The sequence below is a fragment of the Pipistrellus kuhlii genome, unplaced genomic scaffold (genome assembly GCF_014108245.1).
Source record: "Pipistrellus kuhlii isolate mPipKuh1 unplaced genomic scaffold, mPipKuh1.p scaffold_m20_p_1, whole genome shotgun sequence".
Taxonomy (NCBI): domain Eukaryota; kingdom Metazoa; phylum Chordata; class Mammalia; order Chiroptera; family Vespertilionidae; genus Pipistrellus; species Pipistrellus kuhlii.
Window position 1 is genome coordinate 22,497,332 of NW_023425404.1, and position 27,799 is coordinate 22,525,130.

General features: G+C 34.2%; 1 protein-coding gene across 7 annotated transcripts in view; it reads right to left on the bottom strand.

Moving 5' to 3' along the window:
- Positions 1 to 2,672: 2,672 nt before the first annotated feature.
- PPM1A (protein phosphatase, Mg2+/Mn2+ dependent 1A) overlaps positions 2,673 to 27,799 on the bottom strand; it is a 43,696-nt gene continuing 18,569 nt past the window's right edge. For 2 of the 7 annotated variants that reach the window (XR_004987365.2, XR_004987366.2), the window contains exons 2-7: positions 18,044 to 18,897; positions 14,680 to 14,797; positions 10,308 to 10,416; positions 8,632 to 8,689; positions 8,459 to 8,554; positions 2,673 to 7,660 (exon numbers count right to left, since the gene is read on the bottom strand). Coding sequence is in view for 2 of the 7 variants with exons in the window: in XM_036434931.2 (XP_036290824.1) it covers positions 7,631 to 7,660; positions 8,632 to 8,689; positions 10,308 to 10,416; positions 14,680 to 14,797; positions 18,044 to 18,877 (1,149 nt within the window). In the remaining 5 variants the exon portion in view is untranslated. Of the gene's footprint in view, positions 7,661 to 8,458; positions 8,555 to 8,631; positions 8,690 to 10,307; positions 10,417 to 10,666; positions 10,801 to 12,611; positions 12,719 to 14,679; positions 14,798 to 18,043; positions 18,898 to 20,594; positions 20,619 to 27,799 lie in introns of those variants that run through there. The other 5 variants (XR_004987367.2, XM_036434931.2, XR_004987368.2 and 2 more) reach the window with 5 other exon arrangements.

The window sequence follows — 27,799 nt, forward strand, 5'->3', positions numbered from 1 at the left end:
TAAAAATTTTACAACAAACAAAATAAGTTCTTGCAGTCACCAAAGTTCACTTACATCACCAATTCAACTTATTCTAAAGTCCCTCTAATTTAATTGGATAAGCCTCTAAGTCACACTTTTAGACAAGAAAAAAACACAGGTAATACAACCACTTAACGTATCAGCAGAGGAAGTAAGCATCCTAAAACACCCCCTCCCACACACACCCACACACATGCGCGCACCCATACACACATATACATATGTCTACTATGAAGCGGGCTGTAATGCAAGTCAGAGTTTATACCAGGGAGACTCTATGGGGAAGTTCTATTCTTAAATTTCCAATCTCAACTCTTCAAGGGAATAAGAAATATATATTATCTATAAGAAGACAATGGGAATGATCTTGCCAAAAAAAGTACCTTTGGCTTCTTTATTACTGGAATGTGTTAATTGAAAATAATCATCAATCCAAACTTACTGGCTTTCAGTACTTTTCCTTAAATCAAGAAGGAATAGGTGCAATTCAAACCGTGACTATCAGATCCATTATTTTATAGCAAATTAACCAATTTCAATTAAAAAAATTTGTCTTGATTTTTTTACAGAGAGGAAGGGAGAGGGATAGAGAGTTAGAAACATCAATGAGAGAAGCATATATCAGCTGCCTCCTGCACACACCCCCTCCTCCCCCCAACTGGGGATGTGCCTGCAACCAAGGTACATGCACTTGACCAGAACTGAACCTGGGACCTTTTAGTCCGTAGGCCGATGCTCTAACCAGAGAGTCAAACCACATACCAATTTCAATTAAAAAAAAAATTTCTTAATGTATCCTAATAACTAATTTAAAAATGGCCAGCCCTAACCAGTTTGGCTCAGTGGATAAGAGTGTTGGCCCGCAGACTATAGGGTCTCAGGTTTGACTCTGGTCAAGGACACATGCCCAGGTTGCAGGCTTGGTCTCCAGTGGGGGACATACAGGAAGCAGCCAATCAGTAATTCTCTCTCATCATTAATGTTTCTGTCTCTCTCTCCCTCTCCCTTCCTCTCTGAAATCAATAAAAATATATATGTAAAGAAAGTCCAGATTTCTTTTCTAGCCAGAACAAAAATGCTGCTTTCAATATCAATCATAAAAACACATGTGCAATTGCCAGTTTACTTAGTGGCACCAGTTTTGCAAACTAAAGATTATTCCTACTTTTCATCTCACATATAATTTGCAACCATTCAAAGGCTGAATGAAATTTATCCAACAGACTTATAAACAAAAAGTACATTCTTAAAGTTAGAACGAATTCACTTCTTTCCCTTGGAACAGGAAATGATACGTAATACAAAATATATATTTATGGAATTTCATTAAAAGATTGGATCACATAAATTGCAGAGTTGATGAGTAACTAGAGAATTTTGTTATACACTGTGTTTAGGAAAAATATTTCTGCAGTTGTATTAGTTTTTTTACACGTAGAGATTTAAAAAATCTACATATTATACAACATGCTTTTAATATGTATATGGTCTCTCCACTAGTAACATTTATCATTTATACAAATTAAAAGAAATAATTTCAAGAGTGAAACTAAGCAGAAAAGGACATATTACTACAAACAAGTTACTTTCCTTCTGGTATGCTGTTGACTTAGTTTGGGCTAACCAGCTAAGAAAATGAATGGTTTTGTTTCAAAAGTACCACAAATGGGAAGTAAATAAGCTGTAACTAAACATTCAATTTTGGCAACAAATGGAACAGCTAATGATTTTTTTCATGGTAGTTATATTTTAGTAGAAATCTCATTAATCCTGTATATTGGCGACTGCATGTTAACATTCTGTATCAGTAAGTAAATATCTAATTCTTTGGAATCTGAAGTGAATTAAACATTTAATGAACTCTAACACCAGGAAGCTCAAAATCTGAGATCTGACTTAGTTAAACACGTTGTTTGTGAATATATTGCATCTGCACCATGAAGGTTAGAAACATTCCAGAAACACTCAATTTCTGTTTTAACTCTTTCCTGTTGACTTTCAAAAGTGGCAAAGTCAGATAATAATTTTATCCTCTGAAACTAGTTTTTCACCTTTAATAAATCTCCATTTCCTCAAAACACAACCTTTAAAAAGCATATTTTAATTCCAGGCTAGGCCCACATCTACCTTCCCTATTTTTCAAAAAGTGAAACAATTCCTTAAGAGTCAAATTATTTTGATGCCCTTGAAATATTTCTTATGGCTTTGTAGGAAAAGAGCTGATGCCCTGTTGTGCTATTGTATGGGATCTTAAGCAGGGGTCCCTAAACCACGCAATATTGTGTACTTCGTGGAGTTATGTAAGGAAGTCCCTAGGATTCACCAGTCTCAAAGGGCCTATAACCCTAAAAGATTAAGAAATTGTTATAGTGAATTTAAGCTTATACCCAAATCCAATCATTACTCAATCTCCTACAAAAATCTAACTTCAGATAGTACCATACAAATGCAAACATTATTAAATGTCTTTTACTGGGTCAAGAGTACTGTGTAAAAAGAAAGGAAAAATTAAAATTTTCTAAACATTTCGTTCAATGACAAAGCTATTAGTAAAAAACTGGGTTTGGAGCAATGAAAAGAACTGAAGATTGGGTTTTGTGGTGAAGAACCATTGCATTCATTTTTCTGTTTTTATGTTGAAGAAACAGTTATTATTATTTCTCTTGGTGGAAAAATCATATTATCTGAAGAAGCAAAGTGGGTTCTTGCAGGTTTACTTAATGCAACAGTTTTTAATATATAGCTGGGTCCAAGGAAGACCTTCCTATGACCTTAAAAATAATTGAGTAATCCTCCTCTTTTATCCTTACTGCCATATCCCCACTCCTCCATCTCCCAAGTTTTCTTATTTTTGGACATTTTACATACTATTAGTTGGCCTTGGTGAGGTAATACATTAAGTTTTCCTGCTCAAAAAAAGAATTGACCAGTTTCCATCTGAAAAAAGAGAAAACACCAAGAGGCTAGTACAGGAAATGAAGCAACATTTCATGAAGAATAAGTGAAAAAGAAAAAAAAAGTCACTTTGCTATTATATCAATTTAACCGCCCCCCCCCCCCCAATCTATTAAAAAAGTATAAGTTTCCAACTACAATTTCAATACAGTTGAGTTTTTCTAATTGGCACACTCATACCTGCTGGTAATATATTTAGAAAAAGATGAGATCAGAAGCCACGAGTTCAATATATAAAGCAGGTAAAAGAGAAATAATCTGTGTTGTGGTGAATAAAAGTGGAAATGTTCATTTGACAACGAAGTGGAGCCTAATGCTTCTCATCATTTCTGCATACAGCATTCTATCAGTAATAACTAACACATAACTGACACATTATTCTGATTAACAAAACAATAAAGTATTAAGATCATAACATTTAGAAAGTGTATTCTTAAAAATTTCAAGCATATTCTGAAGTAATGTTTAATTTAAAACAAATACAATCCAAAACTCATGGCACATTATTAAAAAAAATAAAGTAAAATTAGGATTCTAAAATTTTAAGCTATAAAGAAGTCTTCCTAAATCCTAAAAACAAATACACTTACACAAGAAAACCCTTACTAATGAAAAGACTAGATGACTCAATTAAAAAATGGTCACCTTACCAGCAGGATCTGCAAGCAAAAGTATATAAACCTCTTTAAACTTCCTTCAACCTCAAATGAGTGACATTTATATCCTGAAATATTTACATAATATTTTCTAATACCAAATCCTAACATAAAACTGTACAAATAGCAACCAAAACATTAAAAGGCTTAAACCTTTCACTCAAACTTTATGAATTAAAAGCATATACATCATGAAATTCAAAATTAAAACAGCAAAAGAGAAAACCCTTAACCAATTCAATCATTTCTTTCAGAAGTCACAAACTGAATTCCCATTTGAATTTGTCCAATAAAAATAGGCAGTGAAATTATTTTTAAAAATTAAAACACATAGTAATAATTTAACTAAAATTGGACATTAGCACTGGCAGTATGTTTTCAAGTAAAGAACAGAGTTTTACTTAAATAAGATAAATTTAGCTAACTATATATATTTTAGCTAAAATTTCAAAATCAACCAAAATTTTCAGGGTTGCAGAATGCTATGAAATCCATTATCCTTTTCTCTAACTTGCTGCTCTCAGCAGGAAAGTAAAGGCTATCAAGCATACTGTTCAAGGCAGTTAAGCATACTGAATAGACTTGAGCTTCATCAGTCCAACCTTATTCCTATGCTTAGCAAAATTTTCTTTTGAATGAAATTTTTAACTTTGTGGAGAAAATAAACAGATTTTTAAATGATAAAAGAAGTATAAATCAGCTGTGTAGGGTAGAGACCTGTGTGTTTAGGAAATTATCTGGCAGACAGGTGGACAATATTTTTTGGATGAGTGACCCAGTTTTATTAACATATCTACTCAAATGTAAACTCCTTGAGGGCAAGGACCTATTTATTCATTTCTTTATAGTACAAGATGTTTTGCCTAGCACAGTATTTTGCAGATAACTATTCAAAACATTTTGTGGAAAAGCTGAGTTATTAATTGGTCAATAGATGATCACTAAAAGTACTGCTAGAATTCAGAGCATCTGAATTACATAATTTATTCTCTGACCCAAATTGGTTATTAAGTTAGTTTTTTTTAAAAAACTAAGTGGCGGAAGCAGTACACTCATTGCATAGTACTCTAGAAGCAAGTTAATGCTTTATAAAAAAAATTTTGTTTCAAATAGTTCTAAAGCTGAGTAAGAAAAATATCTCTAGGATTTTCAAAAGTTTACACTAATATTAAGAACTGCTTTTGTTATCTGTAAAAGTATAGTCCCTAAGAAAGTAGAAATTAAGAGTTTAACTTGCTAAAACAATAAGAGATCAGTGAAATTCTTTAATGTTAGGGTAACAAGAGTTTGCTATACAAAATGGATCTCTCACAAAAGCAGCAAAGTGGGTTCATACTATTAAAACATTTAAGCGAAAGCACAATGAATAGTATATTATCATCACACATGAACTTTTTCCCTCCAAAGAAAATAACATATAACACATCAAACAAATTTTGAGGCAATGCCCTGAGATGCTAATTAGCACACAAAAGGGGGTGGGAGGTCAAGAATTTAAGTGGTACAAAAATGAAGTGCACAACAGAGGTGCAAAAGTGCCTTTTAAAAGTGTGGTTGGTTCCCAACCACCACCATTACCCCCAGGAATGAAGAACACAGTTTGCTGTTATAATGTATATTTTTTCCTATATTTTTATAATGAAAAAACTATATCTAGTATGGCAATGCTGATTCATGTAGAAAAGATTTAGTTTTCTCAGATCACACTTTATATAGTTTTCTCTCACTTCCAAGCCTAATTTCAGTACTAATAAACTTTAACAGAGGAATATTTAACTTCTTTTTTATTTAAAGATCTTCAAATTTTAAAATGCTCTATATATGCTGTTATGATTTAAAATATAGCTTTCTATCACATATCTTCCTTGGGATTTAAGATTTTTCATTTCAAAAACTAATTGAAATTTCCAGAACTAAAAACTGAGTCTACTTAAAAAATTAAGGACCTGGCTTCTCGCAATAGGGATTTAGTTTTCAGTACCAGTATGTCTGGTAATCAATCTATACTACAAGCACTGCTATTCATAAAATGCACATTTAGATGCTTGCAAAGCCATAACTTAAAACATTACCATACTTTGCACTTTACCACAGATTTTAGACATTAAGCATTTATTTGTAAGTTAAGTATGGAATTGGTTCTGTAATTCCAACTGTTATGAATTTCTAAATATAAATAGTACTTGTTTTTCTTCATTCATGCTAGATTAAAATATAAATTAAGTACAATTAAGTTACATTTAATCACCTCATGAATAAGAGGGATAATGAAAAGATTTTGTTGGTATGTAACTACTTAAATCTGAGACATTTCACATCACTTTTCCCACTATTCCCCTACCTTTAGATTAGTTTTAAGTCTATATATACAAATATGTATATTTTCAAATTATGGAAAAAGCAAAAGAAAACTGGTTATATTACCTTTTATACACAAAGTTTTGATCTTGTATTCAAATGTATTTTAATATTTTTCTAGTGGGGAATCTGCCTACCGAATGATTAAATTACATGGCGATAAATACAATATTCAACCTAAAGAGACAAAAAAATACAGAAGGGCACAGAACAGTAGTCATTTCAATGTGACAGATTTAAAAACTTACTTTCACATGCTTAATCAGAGGAATTTAAGCCTAAATTAAATTAGTTATTTTTATATCTACAGTTCTTTAAACTTTGAGTTATTTTAAAGGCCAACAGCTAAATATTATCAACATGCTGTATTTCAAATTACAAATACATCTTAACTACTAGGATTCTAAAGACATGGGCCAATTAAAAATCACAGGCAAACACACTCACAAACACACACACCTACCACAGAAAGTTAGATTGTCAAGCTCTGACAATTATTTTAATTAAACAGTAGGCAAATTCGAGCTGATACATATCTTAATGAAAAATAAGCAGCCAGAAAGAAACCCATTAAAAAATAGATTAAAGGACAACAGAGACTAAAATCTTTTAGTCTTGCCAATGGAAAAGAAACAGTTCCATCTATGCCTTGAGTGACAGGATGTTCCAATTAAAAGAGACTAACATCTTCCCCCTGAAGAACTTCTCATTTACAATGGCATGGTGTTTTAAAAGGGCAAGGTGAAGGAGGAATTACACATACATGATTAAATTTCTTGTTTGTTAAATCAAGCTTTATTGATAAAATGGAATTCAGAATATCTTACTAGGAACAGCAGCAGGCCCAGCCAATCATGATAGCAAAATGTGGCAGTCCCTACTATCTGTAGGAAGCTGCTGCTTATCAATTAATAATTAAATGTAAGGACTTGTAAAAGAGGTGCAAAGAATCAAGGCATTTTAGCCCCAAGACTGATATTCTTATGAATATACTGTATAACCTGCAATACTCATGGCAACAAGAAGAGAACAACCTAAAAGACAATTAAGTGAAGGGACCAGTTTATCAACAATGCCAATCCCACTGCTAAGAACATTAAGATAGTTTCCAATTAACTCCCTGGATGCTCCGCTTTATAAGATTTTGGAATTTTTCTCCATAATCATGTGCACAGTTGAGCGTCTAAGAGCTGACATGGCTGCTGCTCTCTCTGTCCCAACCCCAAGTCCAAACACAACATGACTTGAAAGTCTATATTTGTTGCCTCACACAACAAGCCAAACATTTCTTATAACTTTGATAATGATTTAAAGCAGTTCATAATTAAATATGAGCATTTTGTACAAGGACAGTTACACTTTACAAAAAACAAAATCATACAACAAAAATTGCTGGAGTCTGATTTACAACATGAATTATGGTTTAAAATCACGTTTACATAAGTCTCAAATTTACAAAAAAAAAAATAAATCAGTTCTGGGCTAGCTGTTGTACTGCTGAAGTTCTCTGGTGTGTAATCACTCTCACCCATGTCATATGCTCTTCTTTAAAGTTGAGGATGAATGTTAAAAGGTTCAATGAAGTTGAGTTGTACTCTCCTTTGGAGGTGAAGATAAACTCCATGGCTAGATGAGCAGTTTTACCACATATCATCAGTCGATGTAGAGTCCTTTAAAAAGGAAACAAAACAAAACGAACTAAAGTAAAGCACAGAGGTGCCACAATACATTACTTTCTGGATAATGAAGAAGTTAGGTTTTGTGAAGTTGACTTTCAGAATATGTTTCTTAAAGCTTATGTGTATATGTGTATATGAAATATCAATGTTTAATCTTTCAAAAAAAATTGTTAGCCCTTTGTTTTGTTTTGTAATACAATATTACTTGAAATATGATTTTACCATGATTTTGACCAAAAGTATTTCTAAGCCAATAAAACCACTAAAATTTTTTTCTTCAATAACTCAATTTTTTAGAACATTATTTTTATAAACTTTTTTATTGCATAGGAGATTAAGACCTCAAGTAATGTGCTATTTGAGGAAGATTCATATGTAATATATAAAATATTTCAGAACTTGCCCAAATGACTTGAAGTTACCACTCTTCTACACTCACCATACTATAACATAACTATAATAGGAAACTTAATTGAAGAATGGCATTCCAATGTCTATTTACATAAATAGAATTCTTTAATATTTAAATGAAGTATTAGTACTTCAGGTTCTTGGCAAAAGTATTCCCAACCATAAAAAAACTACTTAGTGGAGATGGGCATTCTTAAGTTCTGTTGTAGCTGCTTACAAACTCAGAATAATTCAAGATTCTGAGTAGATATATTATTCCCAACTTCAAAAAATATTCAGTGCAGGCAAACCTCTTGAAATTGACTGCTTGTAGAGGCTTAAAAAACCCACAATAATTCAAAGGGACTTTCTTCTTTTTTGAGAGAGGTGGCCACTCACCATGATTATGTCCTCAATCACTAGAACTGTGGTGCAGGCAGAGTTCAGAGCAATCAATCAGGGGTGTGTGTAAAAGAATGGGTGCAGTGGACAACTCTGCAAAAACAGGTAGGAAGGATATGCATTTAGAGTGGAGGGGAAGGAAAAGCAGAGGGAACTAAAATGCTACTTACAGTGTCATCATTTTTGTAAGGATTCAGTCTATTGTAAACGGCTTCAATTATATTCCGCCTAAATTTTAAAAAATGCAGAAAGTTAATTTTTCTTCAGAGCGTAAAGTTGTTTAATAACTCACAGACAGGTGTTCATTAAAATGTCAAAGATAATTTTATACTTGGAAATTATTTTAGTTCTATTTCTAACTGTCAATAAGTGAGCCTCACCTTAAATACTTGAGGCCCAAAGTTAAAGTAGAGGTAAATTTACTCTAAAATGTAATATTCTACCAACCTAATTAACAGAAGACTAAAGTAATAAAAATAAAAAAAAATCAGCCACTATGGTCCATTCCTATTTGAACTGTTTAAGTGGTTGTAAGTTGGCAATGATGTTGCAGTTTTTAAGACATACTAATATATTCTGGTTAAAAGTTGAAAGTTTTGAACTGGAAGTTAACTTCAACCTCTGTGGTAGTAAAATAATTTACATATACTTTACATTCCATTTGTGCTTTTTGTAATGCCCCTTTAAAACAGCTTTATTAAAACTTAATTGTGCCTGGACCAGTGGCTGAGTGACAACTCTGAACCATGGTTTGGTTTCCTACCAGGGAACATGCCCGGATTGTGGGCTAGATTCCCAGTTTGGGGGGACATGCATTAGGCAGCTGATTGAGGTTTCTCTCTAACATCAATGTTTATATCTGTCTTAAAAAAAGAAAATCAATAAAAACATATCTTTGTGTGAGGATTAAAAAATAAACTGAAATGTAAAATATAGTATTTCCATGACAAGTCTAGGAATTCGTTTTTGAATAATATTTTGTAAAAAAATCTGTAGTGGTATTTATAAGTTATAGCTTCCCTACTTCCAAAATCAATTTGAAAATTTTATAGACATTTATTTCACAGAAGGTCATATTGGAAAAAAGTGTTTCATAAAAACAAAAGCTTCAAACAGGAAGTTTTATGACTAAATGTGAAAGGATGATAAAAAAAAATATGGTTACACTTACAGAATACAGTGGAGAATCAATGAAATTAGTCAATATAGGTAAATTATATAGATATCTGAGGTAAAAATGTTTTAAGCCTTAAATTATAAAATGCCTTAAAATCTTTAGTTTCTAAAGATGTAAGCTTAATATTTAACATAGTAAGTGCAGCTCTGTGAGATAAAGTGCAAAGAGAAAAAGACAAGAAATGCAACCATACACCAAAACCCAACCTATCAGCAATCAACAACTAAAAACACTGGGAAAAGTCAGATGTAAAAAAATGGATCCAATGGAGGAGGAAAAAGATGCTAATCTCTGAGGTAAATTATCCAGGGCTTGACATGATCAAATACAATATAATAGTGGAAATAGAATTTTGTAGTGCTATGGAATTTAATTAAAAAATTCTTTCAACTATATTATCTCACTTATACTATATAAGGAAATCCAAACCTCCACTAAGGACAGCTTTCAGTGTAATTAGTTAAAAACAGTAACATTCTGATATCTATTCTAAACAAGCATCATATATCATTAATACTGGAAAACACTGAATCACAAATAAAATGTTCTGAAGATATAGATAATTGCATCACTTTAGAAATTATGTACTAATAAATATATTTAATCAGCAAACACCTAACATTTTCATATACTGAGATAAATCATAAGAGTATGCATAATGTAACTTACTTGCTTGCCAATTCACCTCCTGGTGGGAGGCTGGGGATGTTCTCACTTGCTAATGTGCGCATCACATGGACTAAGTCAGGGACGCCTTCTCCCTGCTTCTTTATGATTTCTGGGAATCAGAAGTACTTTTTTTGTAAGTGTTATCCAAATTTAATTTTAAAAAAACTGAAACAAAGATAACTTAGGTTTTTAAAGATGGCATTTACCATATCTGAGATTTTCTAAACTGGTGTAGGAGAAAAAAAAATCAAGTTGACCTTTGAACATTTGTGACAAAGGGATGTACAAAAATGACACAAGATACTTTCAACAATTAATTGCAAAGTGAAAATAAACAAGACAAAAATGTAAAAACAAAATTTCATGTTAAAATCAATGTGTTATATAATCAGATATACATGTGTACAAATGAAAATATTCTTAATAAGCCAACTAGTTACTTCTGAAAGCAACTCCTCTCTTTAGACTAGAAATATATTCCTTCAACTTTGCCCTGAAAATACACTACACAGATTAAACAAAAACAATTTCAAGACTTGAAAAAAAAAAATTTAACGTTTAAGTACAGAGGAATTTATTGATTATATATTAATGCAAATTATTTTTACATATAATTTTATATTTCCCAAAATGACTCCTAAGTACCCTGTTTCCCCGAAAATAAGACAGTGTCTTATATTAATTTTTTCTCCCAAAGTTGCGCTAGGTCTTATTTTCAGGGGATGTCTTATCTTTCCATGCACTAGGTCTTATTTTCGGAGGATGTCTTATTTTCGGGGAAACACGGTAGCATGTGCAGATTAGGTTATATACTAACATATCATTCTGTTTTTAATTTTTGTCTGAAGTATCTTTAAGCAATACAGAGATACATAATACCTTTTCCTTAGTTGATTATTTGAAAAAAGCCTATAGAATGTAAAAGCCTAATTTCATGACCAAATTTTTTAAAAGAAAATTAATAAATTATACAACTGTATTTGAAATCAATAATTCAGTTATTAAATGAGTATAATATGATCTGCAGTGTTGCCATGCAGATGCATTCATACCACAAAATACCAACAATTATGAGCAAGCAACCTAAACAACTCTCAAACTATTCACTTTAAGTATAAGTCTTTACTTGAAGTTTTAGAATACTTAATTCTAAATGCAAGATCATGCCAAAGATATTTGTGTAAGTTATATGTTCAAGTTTGTTCCATTTTTTTTTGTTTTGTAATGTTTATTATACTAAGATATTTTCTTTGTCACCATTGGGGCAAGAAAATTATCATTCTAGTTCTCAATTTGTAAATACCTTTGAGAATAACAATGTATATAAAGATCTTTCATTCTTTGATCGAATCTCAAATATTAATTCATCTTTAAAGCCACCTATTAAAAGACAGACAATACTACCCAGGTTTCTTTAAATGGCTCAAACTATCCTTCTAGAATTAAGGCCAAATATTACCATCTATTATATTTTGCCTTTAAAAAAGAAGAGTCTTAAATCTGAACAAAAAGCAAGGATCTCAGATTTGGTTTGCCAAGTTCCTTTATTGTATAATCTTTAACATCTAGTATATTTATTCTACATGGTTCTAATGCTGGAAATCTGCTATACAAAAATAAAGGGATTTGATGTTTACCTAACTGCACAATTTCACAATCTATAGCTTTTATTACACTTAACATACAGTCTCTGCTAAGCCAATACAATTATTGGGTAGATAACTAGACATAATAGAAATGAACACTGATGATAAATTCAATCAATGATGGTTTCAGGTCTAAAAAAAATCATTACCTTGAGTCATCTATGCTTGATGTATCTTACATCTCCTTTGTTAAAATATAAATTAGGATATTTTAATTGTTAAGAAAATTACAGGAAGACAAATTCTTAAAAAAATAATGTAAGACTTTAAAAACTGTTAATATCTCCTACTCCACAGGGGTAATACATGTAAATTATCTGACCATTAATACTACACTAGCCTTGCTTCTTTCTGCTTTGAAAAAATGAAAAGAAAGAACTTTAATAAATATTCCTTAATTGTTCTTGGACTGTACATTTTAATTAGAATTGTAAAAAGACTAAATGCCTTTTACTGAACAACATTTATGATTAGAAGATTGATGTTTCATGTACTCATATAAAAACACATTCTGCTCTTCCATCCACTAAGTCTGAGAGATTCTAGCAGTTATCTCCAAATTAGCAACTTTAAAGCTTGGGCACCCAGCAGCAAAGATTTAAAAAATATGTACATGCAAGTATAATCTTAAACTGACTTAGTAGGACCACAATCTTAGGTGATATGGTTTAAATTATGAGTGCAATCTTTTCACACACCAAGAGAGTTAAGTTTTAGATAGGTACAGATAACAGCAGGAGAGCTAAAAAGTCTGTTGTTTTTTTTCTGCGATGTGGACAGAGAAGCCAAAAGTATTCAAAACAAATAAAATGAGGTTTAGTAAGTCACAGCAATTTACTAAAGGCATATATTTAAAGAAATAAAGAAAAAGGTATTCAATGTCTGTTTTAGAAGCTAAATGCAGTATTTTTCACTTTTTAAAGTATAAGTTTTATAATGCAAATAGTCATATCCTTTCTGTTTTTTAAATATAGTAGTTTTAATGTAATATTTATCTTCTAGTTGCAGTTTCATCAAATCTCAGTAAAGAATATCATTTTTAGTTTATGACATAATAATCTTCAACTGAATGGTATAAGTGTAATAACACTACAATATATCAAAAACATTGAGTATTAATATAAACTGTTCAGGTGGCAATTCTTGTTGAATAATAAGCAACATAAAACTCAATAGTGTGCCACAAAATTATATATCTAAAGCAATTATTTAGAATAGCATCAAAATTAAGGGTGCACATTAAAAAGTAGCAATTTATTTCTAAAATTTGATCCCATTTCAGTTAATGAAACTACTTATTGTATCTTTAAATCGATAAGAAGACATCTATGCCCAAGTTACTTTAAAGTGCCAATAAATTAAATATCAACTTATCCCAATTCATATTTTTCTTATGGCTTCATACTTTTTCAATAACCAATGTGATATGATTTGCTATCACTCTAAATATTTTATTTTAATGTATTATATATAAATAACTTACATTTAAATGATTCATTTAAAATATAAAAATTCTATGATCCTTGTTGAGGAGACAAACTCACTGAATATTATGTCCAATGAATGAAATATTAAACAGTAACATATACACAGTACTAAATATATCACTATCAAGTGGAGAACTATAAAAACAGCAGCTATAGATAGTACTGCAAATCAAAAACAATCATGATTCTAATATCAGACAGATTATAACTGATATCAAACAGTAAAAGGGAGAAAACAAAATTAAAGTGCAGATTGATTTTAATAATGTAGACACAGCAGGATATAATAGTGTGTAGGTCAATGCTTACATGCTAGTAGAGGTCTTTAGCGTGCAAATTAATGACATTAGGAGCCCAAAATGCATTTTAATGCTATTATAGGCATGCCAAGTTTTTCTGCTTAAAGAAACTGCATAATTTACATGCTTATGGCATATCTGCAGTAAAATGGAATTCTCTGAGATTTAATATTTATGTCAAATAGTAACTGCATTAAAGATCATTTAAATTTTTTCAAGGATTTAAAGGCATTACATTTGAGAGTTACAAACATCTTTCTAATCATCTCAAAATAATTTGCAGAATTCTGACATATACACTCCTAGAATTCCAAACTTATTTCTTGATTTTATTCAGCATTTATATTTCTGCCAGATAGAGACCTAGTGTGTCCTCTCTTCAAGTCTATGTTGTCCAGGTGTGGCAGTTTATGATTTTGGCAAGAAAGTCTTAAAAAAGTTTAAAATAAAAATGGTGGCACATAGAAGTTGTTAACCATGCTGTGCTCTTCAAATTATTAAAAAACAAACAAACAAACAAAAAACAAAACCCCTAAAGATCTCAACTTTATATACATAGCTTTACAAAGATGGTAATCAAATTATCACCATCATCAATAATGTTTATAAATAAATGAACCACAAATTACTTTCCTGGCATAATATCACTCATATCAGTAAATTCATCAAGAATTTTAAAGCATACAAACACTTGAGCCTTTTAAAACAAAAGTATCCTGAACAGAATGTATAGGACCACACTGGTTGTTATTTCTAGTGATAACTGTGATAAAAACAATCACAAACATCTAAACAGCTACTACAGAAATGCTCTTTCCCTCTTTTGTACACTAAACACTAGATGTCAAAGGCATGTAAAGATATAAAACTAAAATGTTAAAGTTTGATTGTGTTGAGGTTTTCTTTAATAAAGAAACTTATTTTTTGTTAAATGATCCACCTTCTACTCTGCTTTCCAGGTATTTGTCCAACTCTGCCTCCTTCTTCACTGCTTCTGGCAATACTTTGGGTGCATTTGGGAAACAGATCAATATCACACTCATGTTGTCTCGACTTCCCTGGGAAGAAAAAAAGTTTGAGAAAATATTTTGGTTTTCTTTTTTGCTCTTGGAAGCCTTGAGAACCTTTACAGCCATGCCGATTATAAATATACTTGTTTTAGTGAAAATATATTGTTTTTAAGGAGGAAAAAAATTTATGAATATGTGGAAGGTACACACACCTATCCTAACACATATTGTGTGCGCATATATATATATGTGTGTGTGTGTGTGTGTGTATATATATATATATATATATATATATATATATATATATATAGTACATGTATAATCAACACTATAAAAACAGGACTGAAACACAAGTTAAATTCTACTGCAATAATAATTTTTAAAATTCTATAAAACAAAAACATTTTGAACATTTGTTGGTGGCCTACTTAACTTGAAGCGATATGATACCTAAAGACAAGTACACATATACACAGACATTCATTTAATTCAAGAAAATAGAAAATTCCAGTGGTGTTTTTAACTATATGACCTATAGTTACGTATATACTTGACAAACTTACATTTAGAAAATTATAATAAATTGTGGGGCTAATTTACTTAAGTAGATATACATCAAGTTTATAAACCAGATTTAACTTTCAAAATTCAAAGAAATTGACAACTTTTTGAAAGCAAATTCATTTTTAAAGCACCTAGATATTCAAAATACTATAATTAAAATACTTGAATCAATATGGAGTGCCTATACTTTCCCTTCCTATTAGTAATTGGAGTTAACATTTTATATTTTATTTAATCTCACTGTATGGGAAAACCGACCTTATATCATTAGTTTAAGCAACAATTCAAAGATTTAATAATAAAAAATTTTGGGGAATTGTATAAAATGTGGCAAATGATAAGGTACTGAATAATTTTTTTATGAGAATAGCTTATTTTTAGAGAGAGAGGAAGGGAGAAGAGAGAAACATCAACTTGAGAGCACAACATCAATCAGCTGCCTTCTGTATGCCCCCTATCAAGGATTAAGCCCATAACCTGAGCATGTGCCCTGATCAGGAATCAAACCAGCAACCACTGGTGCATAAGATGATGCCCACGCAACTGAGCTAAAACCGCCAGGGCTGAATAATTTTTAAAACAGAGTAGAATGCAGAAGAGAAAAAGTGGAATCTGAACCATATTTACTAATATCAGAATCTGACAACTTTTTTTTTTTTTTTAGCAGTCTTTCAAACTTTTAATTCTTTTTTTCTCAAAGACCCTACATTGTCTGAATCAGATTTTTCATAATCTCTGGGTTTTACCACACCCTCTGACATTGGGGTCAGGGCTGTGCTGAGAAAGCCTGCTTCTTTGAGATGTCCCAGCACACTGCCTCTGATTGTATGAGCCAATGCTAGGGTGGGTGTTGGTGGTGGCTGGGGTGAGCGAGAGCTGCCAGGCAGTGACTAGATTGCAGGTGCAGAATCTGACAACTCTTAAGAAAACAGCTTTTAATTTAGCTATCAAGCATTTAATTCTCAAATGCTATAGAAAAAAACCCCAACAAATAGATGCTATTTTTATGCATACTAAAAGGGACAAAGAGCCGGGACCGGTCTGGCTCAATGGATAGAGCGTCGGCTTGGGGATTGAGGGGCCCCGGGTTCGATTCCGGTCAAGGGCATGTGCCTTGGTTGCGGGCATATCCCCAGTGGGGGGTGTGCAAAAGGCAGCTGATCGATGACTCTCTCTCATTGATGTTTCGAACTCTCTATCTCTCTCCCTTCCTCTCTGTACAAAAATCAATAAAATATATTAAAAAATAATAATAAAAAATAAAGGACAAAGAACATATGCATCATTGTTTGATTCTCCTCAAATTCAAAAATTAGTAGTGTACACTATTTTTAACTTAAATGCTGAATGTTACATAAACTTGATTCGTGTTGGATGATACAAAAAACTGGTCTCTAAGCATGATCAGATTTTAATTAAGTTTTAGAGCTGGCAGTGTGCATATAAAACTAGAGTATTGCCCTGGCACATGTGTTCCGTGGTTAGAGTGGTGGCTTGCACACCAAAGGGTCATGGGTTTGATTCCCAGTCAAGGGCATGTACCTCAGCTTTGGATTCAGTCCCCATCCCTGACCGGGGTGCGTGCGGGAGACAACCAGTCAATGTGCCTCTCTCACATCGATGTTTCTCTGTCTCGCTGCCTCCTACTTTCTTTGAAAAGCAATGGAAAAAATATCCTCAAGTGAGAATAAACAAAAATTAAAATTAAATAAATTTTAAACTATACAGGGTATTATGTTGACTTTCTATTTCTGTATGTTAAAAGAAAATGAAATACATATAGCCTCAGAAGAGTTATACATAATCAATATTTGTTTAAAACAATAAAAAATTTAGTCAAGGAGCATTACTGACAAGAGAGAACAGTGTGGTAGAAAGAACACTAACTCTAAGTCAAGGCTCAGATTCTAGCCTTAGTGCTACCAGAGAAATAAATTGTATAACCCTCTAGAAGTCATTTTTAACTTCTCTAGGATAGGGAACGGCATGTACACAGTGCACACTATTTGATAAACTCAGCACTTCATATCTATACATTAGCTCATTAATTTAGTTCCTTAATAATCCCAAGTTAGATATTATCTTCAATAGCTGAGAGAAATTGACTATTTGTTCAATACTCTAGAGTACAAAAGTAATAGAAGTAAGCCTTGATTCTAGGTGTGTATGACTAAGTCAAAGAGCCTTCTCTGGCTTCAGCTTCCTCTGTAAAATAAAGGTGTTGAGCTGGCTCATGTTGACTCTATGTCCAAGACTATTTCTATTACATCAGACCAACTGATCACTCAGTTCTCTTTGTTGGTGCTATAGATTCATTAGACCACAGTCTCAAAGCAATAAATATACTGAGATATCACAAGATAAAAATAAAACATTAAAATTCTAAAATATTTTTCATTTACAGATACTGAGATCTAACCTTTTGTTATCCTCCTTTTTAAAACATGCACTTTTATATAATCGTTTTACCTTTGACAATGTTATACAATATTAAAAAGCTCAAGTAGTCATGATTACTAAAAGACTAAACATTCAGATTATAACTTGCATATTCAGTAACGGGGTTATTTATTTATAAAAAGTGTTCCTATAGTTTCATAGTGAAGAGTACCCTGAAATTATGGCAAAAATCTTATTTCTGAGAAGTACCAGGTTCTAAGATGATTCAATATTAGAATAGTAATTAAGATGGCATAAAATTATTTTATCTTAAAAAAAAAGTTTAGCTACCTTATACAAACAGGTGTCGACTACTTCATTGCAAACTTTCTCAAGGTCATCAGTGACTTCAAGTCTGGATCTTACAAAATCACAGAGCTCTTCATTTCCCATAACATCCCAAATACCATCACATGCAAGGATAATGAACTGATCATCTTCTTCAGATCTTTCAATATCATGGACTTCAGGCTCTGGTGAGACAAGCTGCTCTGTAGGACCTTTTCCATGGACACATTTGTAATCAAAGTCCCCAAGTGCCCTCGATACAGCCAGAGAGCCATTCACACGCTGAATCATTACAGAACCACCTGCATTCTGAATCCGTTCTTTTTCCAGCGGATTATTTGGTTTGTGATCTTGTGTGAAGAAATGAACTTTTCTGTTTCTACAAAGTAAACCTCTCGAGTCTCCACAGTTAATGAAATAAGTATGGTGAGGAGAAATTAACACACCCACAGCTGTTGACCCACTTCTATCTGCACCATGTTTCTTCTCTGACATAACTCTCATGTGTTCATCAATCTCCAGAAAACCTGTTCTGATTCCATTCTTTACATTTTCAACAGAAGGTGCTCCTGCAGACCCTTTAAAATCCTGGTTATTGGTGATGTGATCTAACAAATGCTCACAGCAGTATTTGGCAACCTGAGAACCAGCATGCCCATCATATACAGCAAAGAATGACCATGTTTCAAGTCCACTTGGCAAACCAATCACAGCTGTATGTGCATCCTCCATTTCAACTCGCCAGCCTTGCATGCTGCTTAGCCCATATCGCAACCCATTACCCTGCCCCTGGGCATTATGCTTTTCCATCTTTGGCTTGTCTAAAAATGCTCCCATTATGTCTTGATCCTTTAGGTCTGCAAAGGAAGAGAAACAAGAAAATTAATAACTATTTTGTAATCAAAATACATATACAACAACCTTTTAAAAGTGAAAGAGATACAAAGAAAACTTTCAATAAGAATTTACAACTCTCGTGATAATCAGACACTCATTGTATTGCTTACTTGGAACCTAGATATTAAGAAGGAAAAATTAGAGGAAAGACTGACCAGGAATAGCTAAGAATGGACAACAGGCAGAAAGAACTCAAGTATCAGGATAAAAACGGCAGATTCAACACTCTTCAAAGCATAACCACTTGAGGCAGAAAGACTTGGTAGTAGCCATCAACTTATATAAACTAGGCTTCATATTTGGGGATGCATTAAACATGTGAATCTTTTAGGGAATCTCAGAATTGTATGTGTATATATATTTTAAAAAGCCAAGTTAATACACAGGATATATGAAAGGCTTATTAAACCAAAAATCTTAAATTTTTAAAAATACATTTTATTGTTTTTTTACAGAGGAAGAGAGAGGGATAGAGAGTTAGAAACATCGAAGAGAGAGAATCATCCATCGGCTGCCTCTTGCACACCTCCTATTGGGGATGTGCCCACAACCAAGGTACATGCCCTTGACCGGAATCGAACCCAGGACCTTTCAGTCCCCAGGCAGACGCTCTATCCACTGAGCCAAACCGGTTTCGGCTAAATCAAAAATTTTAATGAAACATTAAAACTTTCCGAAGTTTAATTCCAAATTACCTAGTTTTATTCCTACTCCATCAACCCTCTGAAAAAGTAAAAAGTGATCTACTCACAAAGGTCCAAATCTGCACCCTTTCCTTTAAGCCTTAGCTATGTCAATCCCTTGCCTTTCCTACTTATTTAAAAAAAGCATACCTTTCCTTTAAAGTTTACTTAAATTCTACCCTTTCTATTCTATTGGTTTTTCAGTCTTTGATAGCCAGTAAGTTATTAAATTACCATAAGTGGTCCAGCTTCAAATTTCAAGTTGCAAAATAATTATACATACATATAACAAAGCTTACATATTAATCTACTGTAATGTACTGGTATTCTATTAATCTAATGTTAATAGCATGTATCACTATTATTATACTCTACCAGAGGCCCAGTGCACGGATTTGTGCACCAGCAGGGTCTCTCAGCCTGGCCTGTGCCCTCTCACAATACGGGACCCCTCAGGGGATGTCGGAGAGCTGGTTTCAGCCCAATACCCGCAGGCCCAATCCAGACAGAAGGGAGCCCGATCCCCGCAGGCCTGATCTAGACAGGAGAGAGCCCAATCCTGTGCATTTAGTGTCTGTCCCCTGGTGGTCAGTGTGCATCACAGCGACCAGGTGACTGGTTGTTTGGTCACTTAGACTTTTATACATATAGATGGTCATTAGGTATAAATTGTAAAGGAGACGAAAGGGACAATGGACAGCACTGTGGACAGCCTTAAAGTTTACCTAATCTAATGCTTAGCAATAATCAAAAACTAAAATCCCTGGTGTAAAAGGAGCCACACAGGCAGGAAGACAGTTGGTCAGGATTTAGGTTGGCCTTTACTTGAGTAATAGTCTAGGAATGTAGAGACTTAGGGTCCAAGCCATCAAATGAGTCACAACTGAAAACAAAGCAATCTGAAAAAAGATAGAATGAAATTTGACAGATGAAGGGGAGATGGGTAGTAGGGAGTAGGAATGGAAAAAAATTACCTAGGTAAATCAGGGTACAGTTATGAGACTAGGGGATTAATGAAGTTAGTGATGCTAAGCTCTGAAAAGAAGGTAGGAGAGAAAAGGAGAAAAAGAAAAATGAAATAGTTTACCAGCAACCTTTCCTTGTTCCTTTTCCTACTAGGGTCAAACAAATACACTGGCTGAGAAGTCTGGTCAACTGGTACTATAAAATAATCTCCTGCCTACTCCTCTACCCCTGTTGTAATTCCACTAATGGAAGGTAAATAATGAAAACTAATCACCATTTGTTTCTTACTTGGTATTCATCAGAGTGCTGTTCTGACACAAAGTTGATACATATTACTTTGGTAAATGTAGGGTGAATGTTTTGACTGAACAAAAATTAACATGATGACACCTTAATGGCATTGCTTAAGAATTCTAAAACTTTTCAGTGTTTTATAAGCATTATCTCATTCATTCTCCTCAAAAAACCCTATAAAGTACACAATAATAATATCTCCAATTTACAGGTGAAGAATCTTCATGAGACTAAAAACTTGGCCAAACTCATTCAATTGATCAATTTAGAGGAATCAGGACTCTAATTCAAACCTGCCTGACTCTAAAGCATCACTTATTACTAAGGCAATGGTTCACACAAAAATTATCTGTGGATCTTCTGAAAACTTGAGATGAACAAATCAGAATTTCCAGGATAGGGCTAGAACCTAGGCATCTGTGGAAAAGATCAGATAGAATGCCTAGACAGGTAGAGAAGTCTGGTAAGTAGATGACTGAGCCAGAGGAAGGTAAGCCATCTGCTGAAGGTAAAGCAAATTGCCTCATCTTGATACCTTTAGCTAGGCTAAAGAGAAAGAAGGAGGTATTATATTTAAGAGGCTTGATGACCACTAATTTAGCATTCCTTATCTGTGCAATTGGGCATATTAATATCTCTGAATATTGTTGCAAGACTTAAATGAGGTTATGAGTGCAAAGTAGCCATATAGAGTCTAACAAAAATGATGCACTCAGCAAATGGAAACTAATTATTATTACACTAGAGGCCCAATGCACAGTTGTGCACGGGGGGTCCCTCCACGTGGCCTACAGGGATTGGGCCGAAACCGGCAGTCCAACTCTGCCTGTCACCACTTGATAGGCTCGCTGCAGCTCTGCTGCAGTCTCTGGGCTGCGGCCAGTCATGAGTCCTGTGTCTGGCACTTGATGGCCAGCTGAGTGGCACTCCCGCTGTGGGAGCACACTGACCACCAGGAAGCAGCTCCTGCATTGAGCGTCTGCTCCCTAGTGGTCAGTGCACATCATAGCGACCCGTCGACCAGTCATTTGGTCGCTTAGGCTTTTATATATATAGAAGACAGATTCCTACATATGTAGCCATATCTAGATTCTGATTATCACCTAACAGGAGCCTGTTCCCTTAAAGAAAAGTCCAGAAATTATTTTCCAGATGGACATATGAAACTACCAAGTAAACAATTCTTTGAAGACAAATAGGGTATACTTCCTAAAACCAAAACCCAAACTTTTGAAATACAAATATTAGAAATATAAAATTTTAGGTCCAGCTCAATAGCAAATGTACAATATAGTCATGGCAAACTAATTTTGTGGTTGAACTTTTAATATACTGAAAATAGGCAATTCATAAATCTTACCTCCTGGAGTTCTAAATAATTTATAGAATCCTGGTGTAGGAGCAAACTATAGCTAATACATATAGCAGATGGTTGTGTAAATATAATTCTTACCAGGAATTATTTACTTACAAATACTACGTTTACATAGTCATCTTTCATAAGTGAAGTACTAAAGAATATTTTATTAAATTATTAAATTGGCATATATTTATAAGTAATAGATGCCCAAAAAAGATTCAATTTGCCCATGAAAGTTTAATTTTCTGAACTTACTTAAGAAATTTAGTTCTCACCAAGTCTTAAATCTACTCTCTCATATCTGTTTCTCTCTCTTTTCGCGCTTCCTTCCTCTCTCTCTCTAAAAAAAACAAAACAAAACAAAAAACCAATAAACATCCTCTGGCAAGGATAAAAAAATAGTGAAAACTGGTAAATTAAATATTCAACTCAAGTAGTGAAAAGTACAACCAATTACATACAAAACTTAAGAAAAACTGAAGGAGTGTATTATGAAAAATTAAGGTAAACATGATAAGTTATGAGAGACAAATGAGTAAAATAGATAAACCACCAGTTAGCCTAATTGAGAAAATTATTAAAATATCAAACTAGCCCTAGTTGGTTTGGCTCATGGATAGAGTGCCGGCCTGTGGACTAAAGGGTCCCGGGTTAGATTCCAGCCCAGGGCACATGCCCGGGTTGTGGGCTCAATCCCCAGTGGGGGTCATGCAGGAGGCAGCTGACCAATTATTCTCATCACTGATGTTTCTATCTGTCTCTCCCTCTCTGAAATTAATAAATTTTAAAAAATTAAAAAAAAAATCTAAAAAAAAAAAATAATCTGAAACAGGCTATCCATACCTCATAGATAGAAAGATGTTTTATTTCTTTGTTTTACATTTTATAAAACACACTGTACAATTCTTTGCTAATAAATTTGAAAATATGAAGGACACTGACAATGTTCCTAGAAAAATAATTACCAAACTTTTTCAAGCTTATAAAGACCTGTAACCCTCAAAATGAAATTAGAAATTTATCGAAGAACTATGCCTCAAAAAAAATGTTCCAGAACAAAAAGACCGAAGAACCATTCATTCCAGGTTAAATAAAACAAAAAGATATTATATCAAAGTGTAATGTGTGATCATGCACTGGTTTATATATATTTGTGTGTGTGTAAAGAATTTGCATGTGCATACACAGAGAGGAGAAAAATTTATAAAACAAATGCGGCTAATGCTAACAGTGGTTGGCCATTTACATAAATCTGAAAGCTCATTGTACTCTTTTCAAACTTTCTGTAAGTTTACAAAGAAAGCTCCCTATTTTTCACAAATCTACCATAATCTACACTAAAAGAAACATGCAAATTAACCATCACTCTGCTACACCCACCAGCCAATCAGGAGCGAGTATGCAAATTAGCTCAACCAAGATAGCAGCCAGCCATGGAGTTGTAGCAAGCAAGAGGCTTGGGTTGCCCTGGCAATGGAGAAAGTGAAGCTTCCCGCCTGCCCTGGCCTCTGCTCAAGGCTACAAAGTTTCAATTATAGAAGATAAATAAATCCCAACAAAGATGGTGGCGGCCACGGAGCTGGAGCTGAGCAGGAGGCTTGGGTTTCCTCCAGCGATGGAGGAAGCCAAGCTCCCATCTACCCTAACCTCCACTCAAGACTACAAAGCTTCAATTATAGAAGATAAATAAATCCTAGATATTTGCTTCCAGCCAGCCCTGGCCTCTGCTCAAGGAGACATTGGGGGGGGGGGGTGAAGGGGGGGGCTGGGACCTTGGGTAGCCGAAGGGTGATCAGGCCAGGATGGGATGGCAGGGGCTGTTGGGGATAAGCAGACCAGCAAGGGGGCCAGTTGGAGGTGATCAGGATAGCCGGGGGGAGGGGGGAAGCCTGTTTGGAGTGAGCAGGCCAGCAGGGGGGGGCAGATGGGGGCGAGCAAGCCAATGGAGAGGGAAGGTGGGGGCAAGCAGGCCAGCAGGAGGGTGAGTAGGCTGGCACAGGGGACAGTTGGGGGTGAGTTGGCTGGTGAGGGGCAGTTGGGGGTGATCAGGCCAGCAGGCAGAGTGGTTAGGGGCAATCAGGCAGGCAGGCAGCAGCTAGGAGTCCCAGATTGTGAGAGGGATGTTTGACTGCTAGTGTAAGCCTGATTCCTATAAACTAGCAGTAGGACATCCTTTGAAGGGTCCTAGATTGGAGGGTGCAGGCCAGGCTGAGGAACAATCCCCTCACCCCTGGGCAAGAATTTCGTGTAACAGGCCACTAGTACTGATAAAAAACTGACAGAGAGAGCACTAAAAAAACCTATAATCTAAATACACTCATTAATACAGATGTAAATAACCCTAAGTAAAACATAAGCATTTGTTACTAATCACCAAGGAGGATACATTTTAGGAATTTAACCCTGAGCCAACCTATTAATGTTTCATTTTTTAAAAAGTTCCAAGTAAAAAAACCACATCATCTCTTTATATGCTAAAAGGAATCTGATAAAATTCATTCCATAATATGATAATATATACATTTCAAGCCAAACAGAGAGCATAGTGATTAGAACAATTTCCAGAAAACCAGGATACATGCTCTTATCCCTATTATTTAGCAATGTCTAGAAATAGTGATCAATGAAATGAAGATTTTTTTTAAAGGGGCAAAAATTATGAGACAAAATCAAAGTATTATTTGCAGATAATGATTATATGATGGCAAACTCAAAATCTAAAACATTAGGAATAAAGAAAGTTCAGTAAGATTAGAAATAATAATCACTTAGAGAAAAACCAAATATATCTAATTTAAAAATCAACAAGAAATGATTCAAGATCTTTGAGAGAGCCTCAGGATAAAGGCACTACCTTTTCTTAGATAGTAAACATCTAAAGCCCACTATTGGCAAAGAAGTAGAAATATATCCTTTTCTTACGCAGGAAAGCAAACTGGTACTTTTCTGAAGGATATGTATGATATACATTAATTTTAAATGTTGACTTTTTTTTTAAATGTTGACTTTCATATAAATATTATATATTTACATTTTGAAGGGCTTCTCTGTTTCAAATGTTTTTTTCTTTAAAGTAGATAACACAGAACATTAGAGACCAAGCTACCTTTGCTAATGATACACTCTTAAGATACAAAGAACTTTGTGAAGCTGAAACTGTGAAACTTCGGCTCAAGTAACAGCGACAGAGAGAAGTCCACATCCTACAGGGAACTAACAATGTACTGTACAAGGCTGGAATAGACCCCAGGTTTACTGAAGTTACTAGTATGTGCTTAGTGAACAGAAGTATAGAGATATATAAGCCTAATCATTTTTTAAAAGTTGAATTTATTGGGGTTACATTGGTTGGCAAAACCATACAGGTTTCAAGTGTACAACTCAGCAAAACATCTGCACACTGCATCGTGCGCCCATCACCCCAAGCAAAGTATCTTTTCATCTCCATTCCCTAGCCCCCTTGCTCTCCTCTAGCTATTCCCCTACATTCCCACTTTCCCTCTGGCTTATCACTATGCTGTTTGTCTAAGTCTATGTGTTACGCATATATGTTGTTTGGCTAATCCCTTCACCATCTTTCATCCAGACTCCTCCTCCTCCCTGATAGCTGTCAGTCTGTTCCATAGATCATGACTCTATTTTGTTTGTCAGTTTATTCTATTCATTAGATTCCACATATAAGTGAGATCTTATGATATTTGTCTTTCTCTGACCGTCTGAGATAAGGCTAATCTTGATGTTGTTATCAATAATGAGGGGAACCAAGCGTTTAACCTAAGACATGGTTCAGACTGGGTACCCCAGGGACAAGATGTAGGCACATGCAAAAACATTAAATAAGAGCCGAAACCGGTTTGGCTCAGTGGATAGAGCGTCAGCTTGGGGACTGAAGGGTCCTGGGTTGATTCCGGTCAATGGCATGTAGTATCTTGGTTGTGGGCACATCCCCAATAGGGGGTGTGGAAGAGGCAGCTGATTGATGACTCTCTCTCATCAATGTTTCTAACTCGCTATCTCTCTCCCTTCCTCTCTGTACAAAATCAATAAAATATATTAAACAAAACAAAACACAAAACATTAAATAAGAAGGGTGAAAAGAAAAAGAAAAAATAGCCCAGTTGTGTGAACATTGTTCCATTCATAAAGAGCCTGCCAGATTGATTCCTGGTCAGGGCACATGCTGAAGTTGTCAGCTTGATCCCTGGGATGGGATGTGTGGGAGACAGCTGATCAATATTTCTATTTTCTTTCCTCTCTCTAAAATCAATAAAAGATTTTTTTTAAAGCAAGAAAACAAAACTAATAACTTCTATTTAACATGAGACTGCAAAACTGAATTCCAACATACCAGTATATAAGGAAAATTAAGATGGACAGCCAAAAAACCCAATAGTAGGAATTCAATCTAGAAGAAAAAAATAGCACTGGCCAGGTGACTCAGTTGATTGGTAGTAGTATCATTCCATAAACCAAAAAGTTGCAGATTCCATTCCCCATCAGTGCAAATACCTAAGGTTTCTGGTTTGACCCTAGTCGGAGTGTGTACAATAGGCAGCCAACTGGTATTTCTCTCTCACACTGATGCTAGAGAAACATATCCAAGGGTGAGGATTAAAAAAAATAGTAATAGAAAGAATGACAATTTGTAAGTACTTAAAAGACGTATGTTTAGGAGCCTTCCAAAGTTAAGAACAGTGACATGAAGGAAATTTTTTTTAAATTCATAAATCAAACCAGAATAGGTAGCTGTTAAAAGAGAGAAACAGAGACGCAAAGAGAGAGAATGTGAACAGGAGAAACACAGTCAGAGAAACAAAAACTGAGGCCAAATAAACTCAAGGTGTAAATTAGTAAATTGGAAAATACCGTATTTTTCAGACCATAAGACGCTCCGGACCATAAGACGCACCAGTTTTTAGAGAAGGGAAATGAAGAAAAAAAGATTCTGAAACAAATAGTGTCCTAAAATATTTTATGTGCATTAAAACCCAACATCACAGTCATAAACACATGTAATCAACCCTATAAAGTAAACAGCAGCATTTAGAACCATTTTAGAGCCGGGCAAGCACACAGAGACCACACAGAGCTGGGCAAGTAAAAAAACTTTTTTTAAAAAGTATATGTGTAGGCTATATTTGGACCATAAGACGCAGGGACTTTTCCCCCCCACTTCTGGGGGGGGAAAAGTGCGTCTTATGGTCCAAAAAACACGGTAATGCTTAGGAACTGCCTAGAACAGTGGTCAGCAAACTCATTCGTCAACAGAGTCAAATATCAACAGTACAACGACTGAAATTTCTTTTGAGAGCCTCATTTTTCAAACTTAAACTTGTTCTAATGCCACTTCTTCAAAACAGACTCGCCCAAGCCGTGGTATTTTGTGGAAGAGCCACACTCAAGGGGCCAAAGAGCTGCATGTGGCTCGCGAGCCATGGTTTGCCAACCACTGGACTAGAACACAACACAAAGATTAAGAGGAAACACTGGAAAAGCAATATTTAAAGACATGAAAACTAAGGAATTTTCTAGAAATGAAGTTTTCAGATCAACAATGTA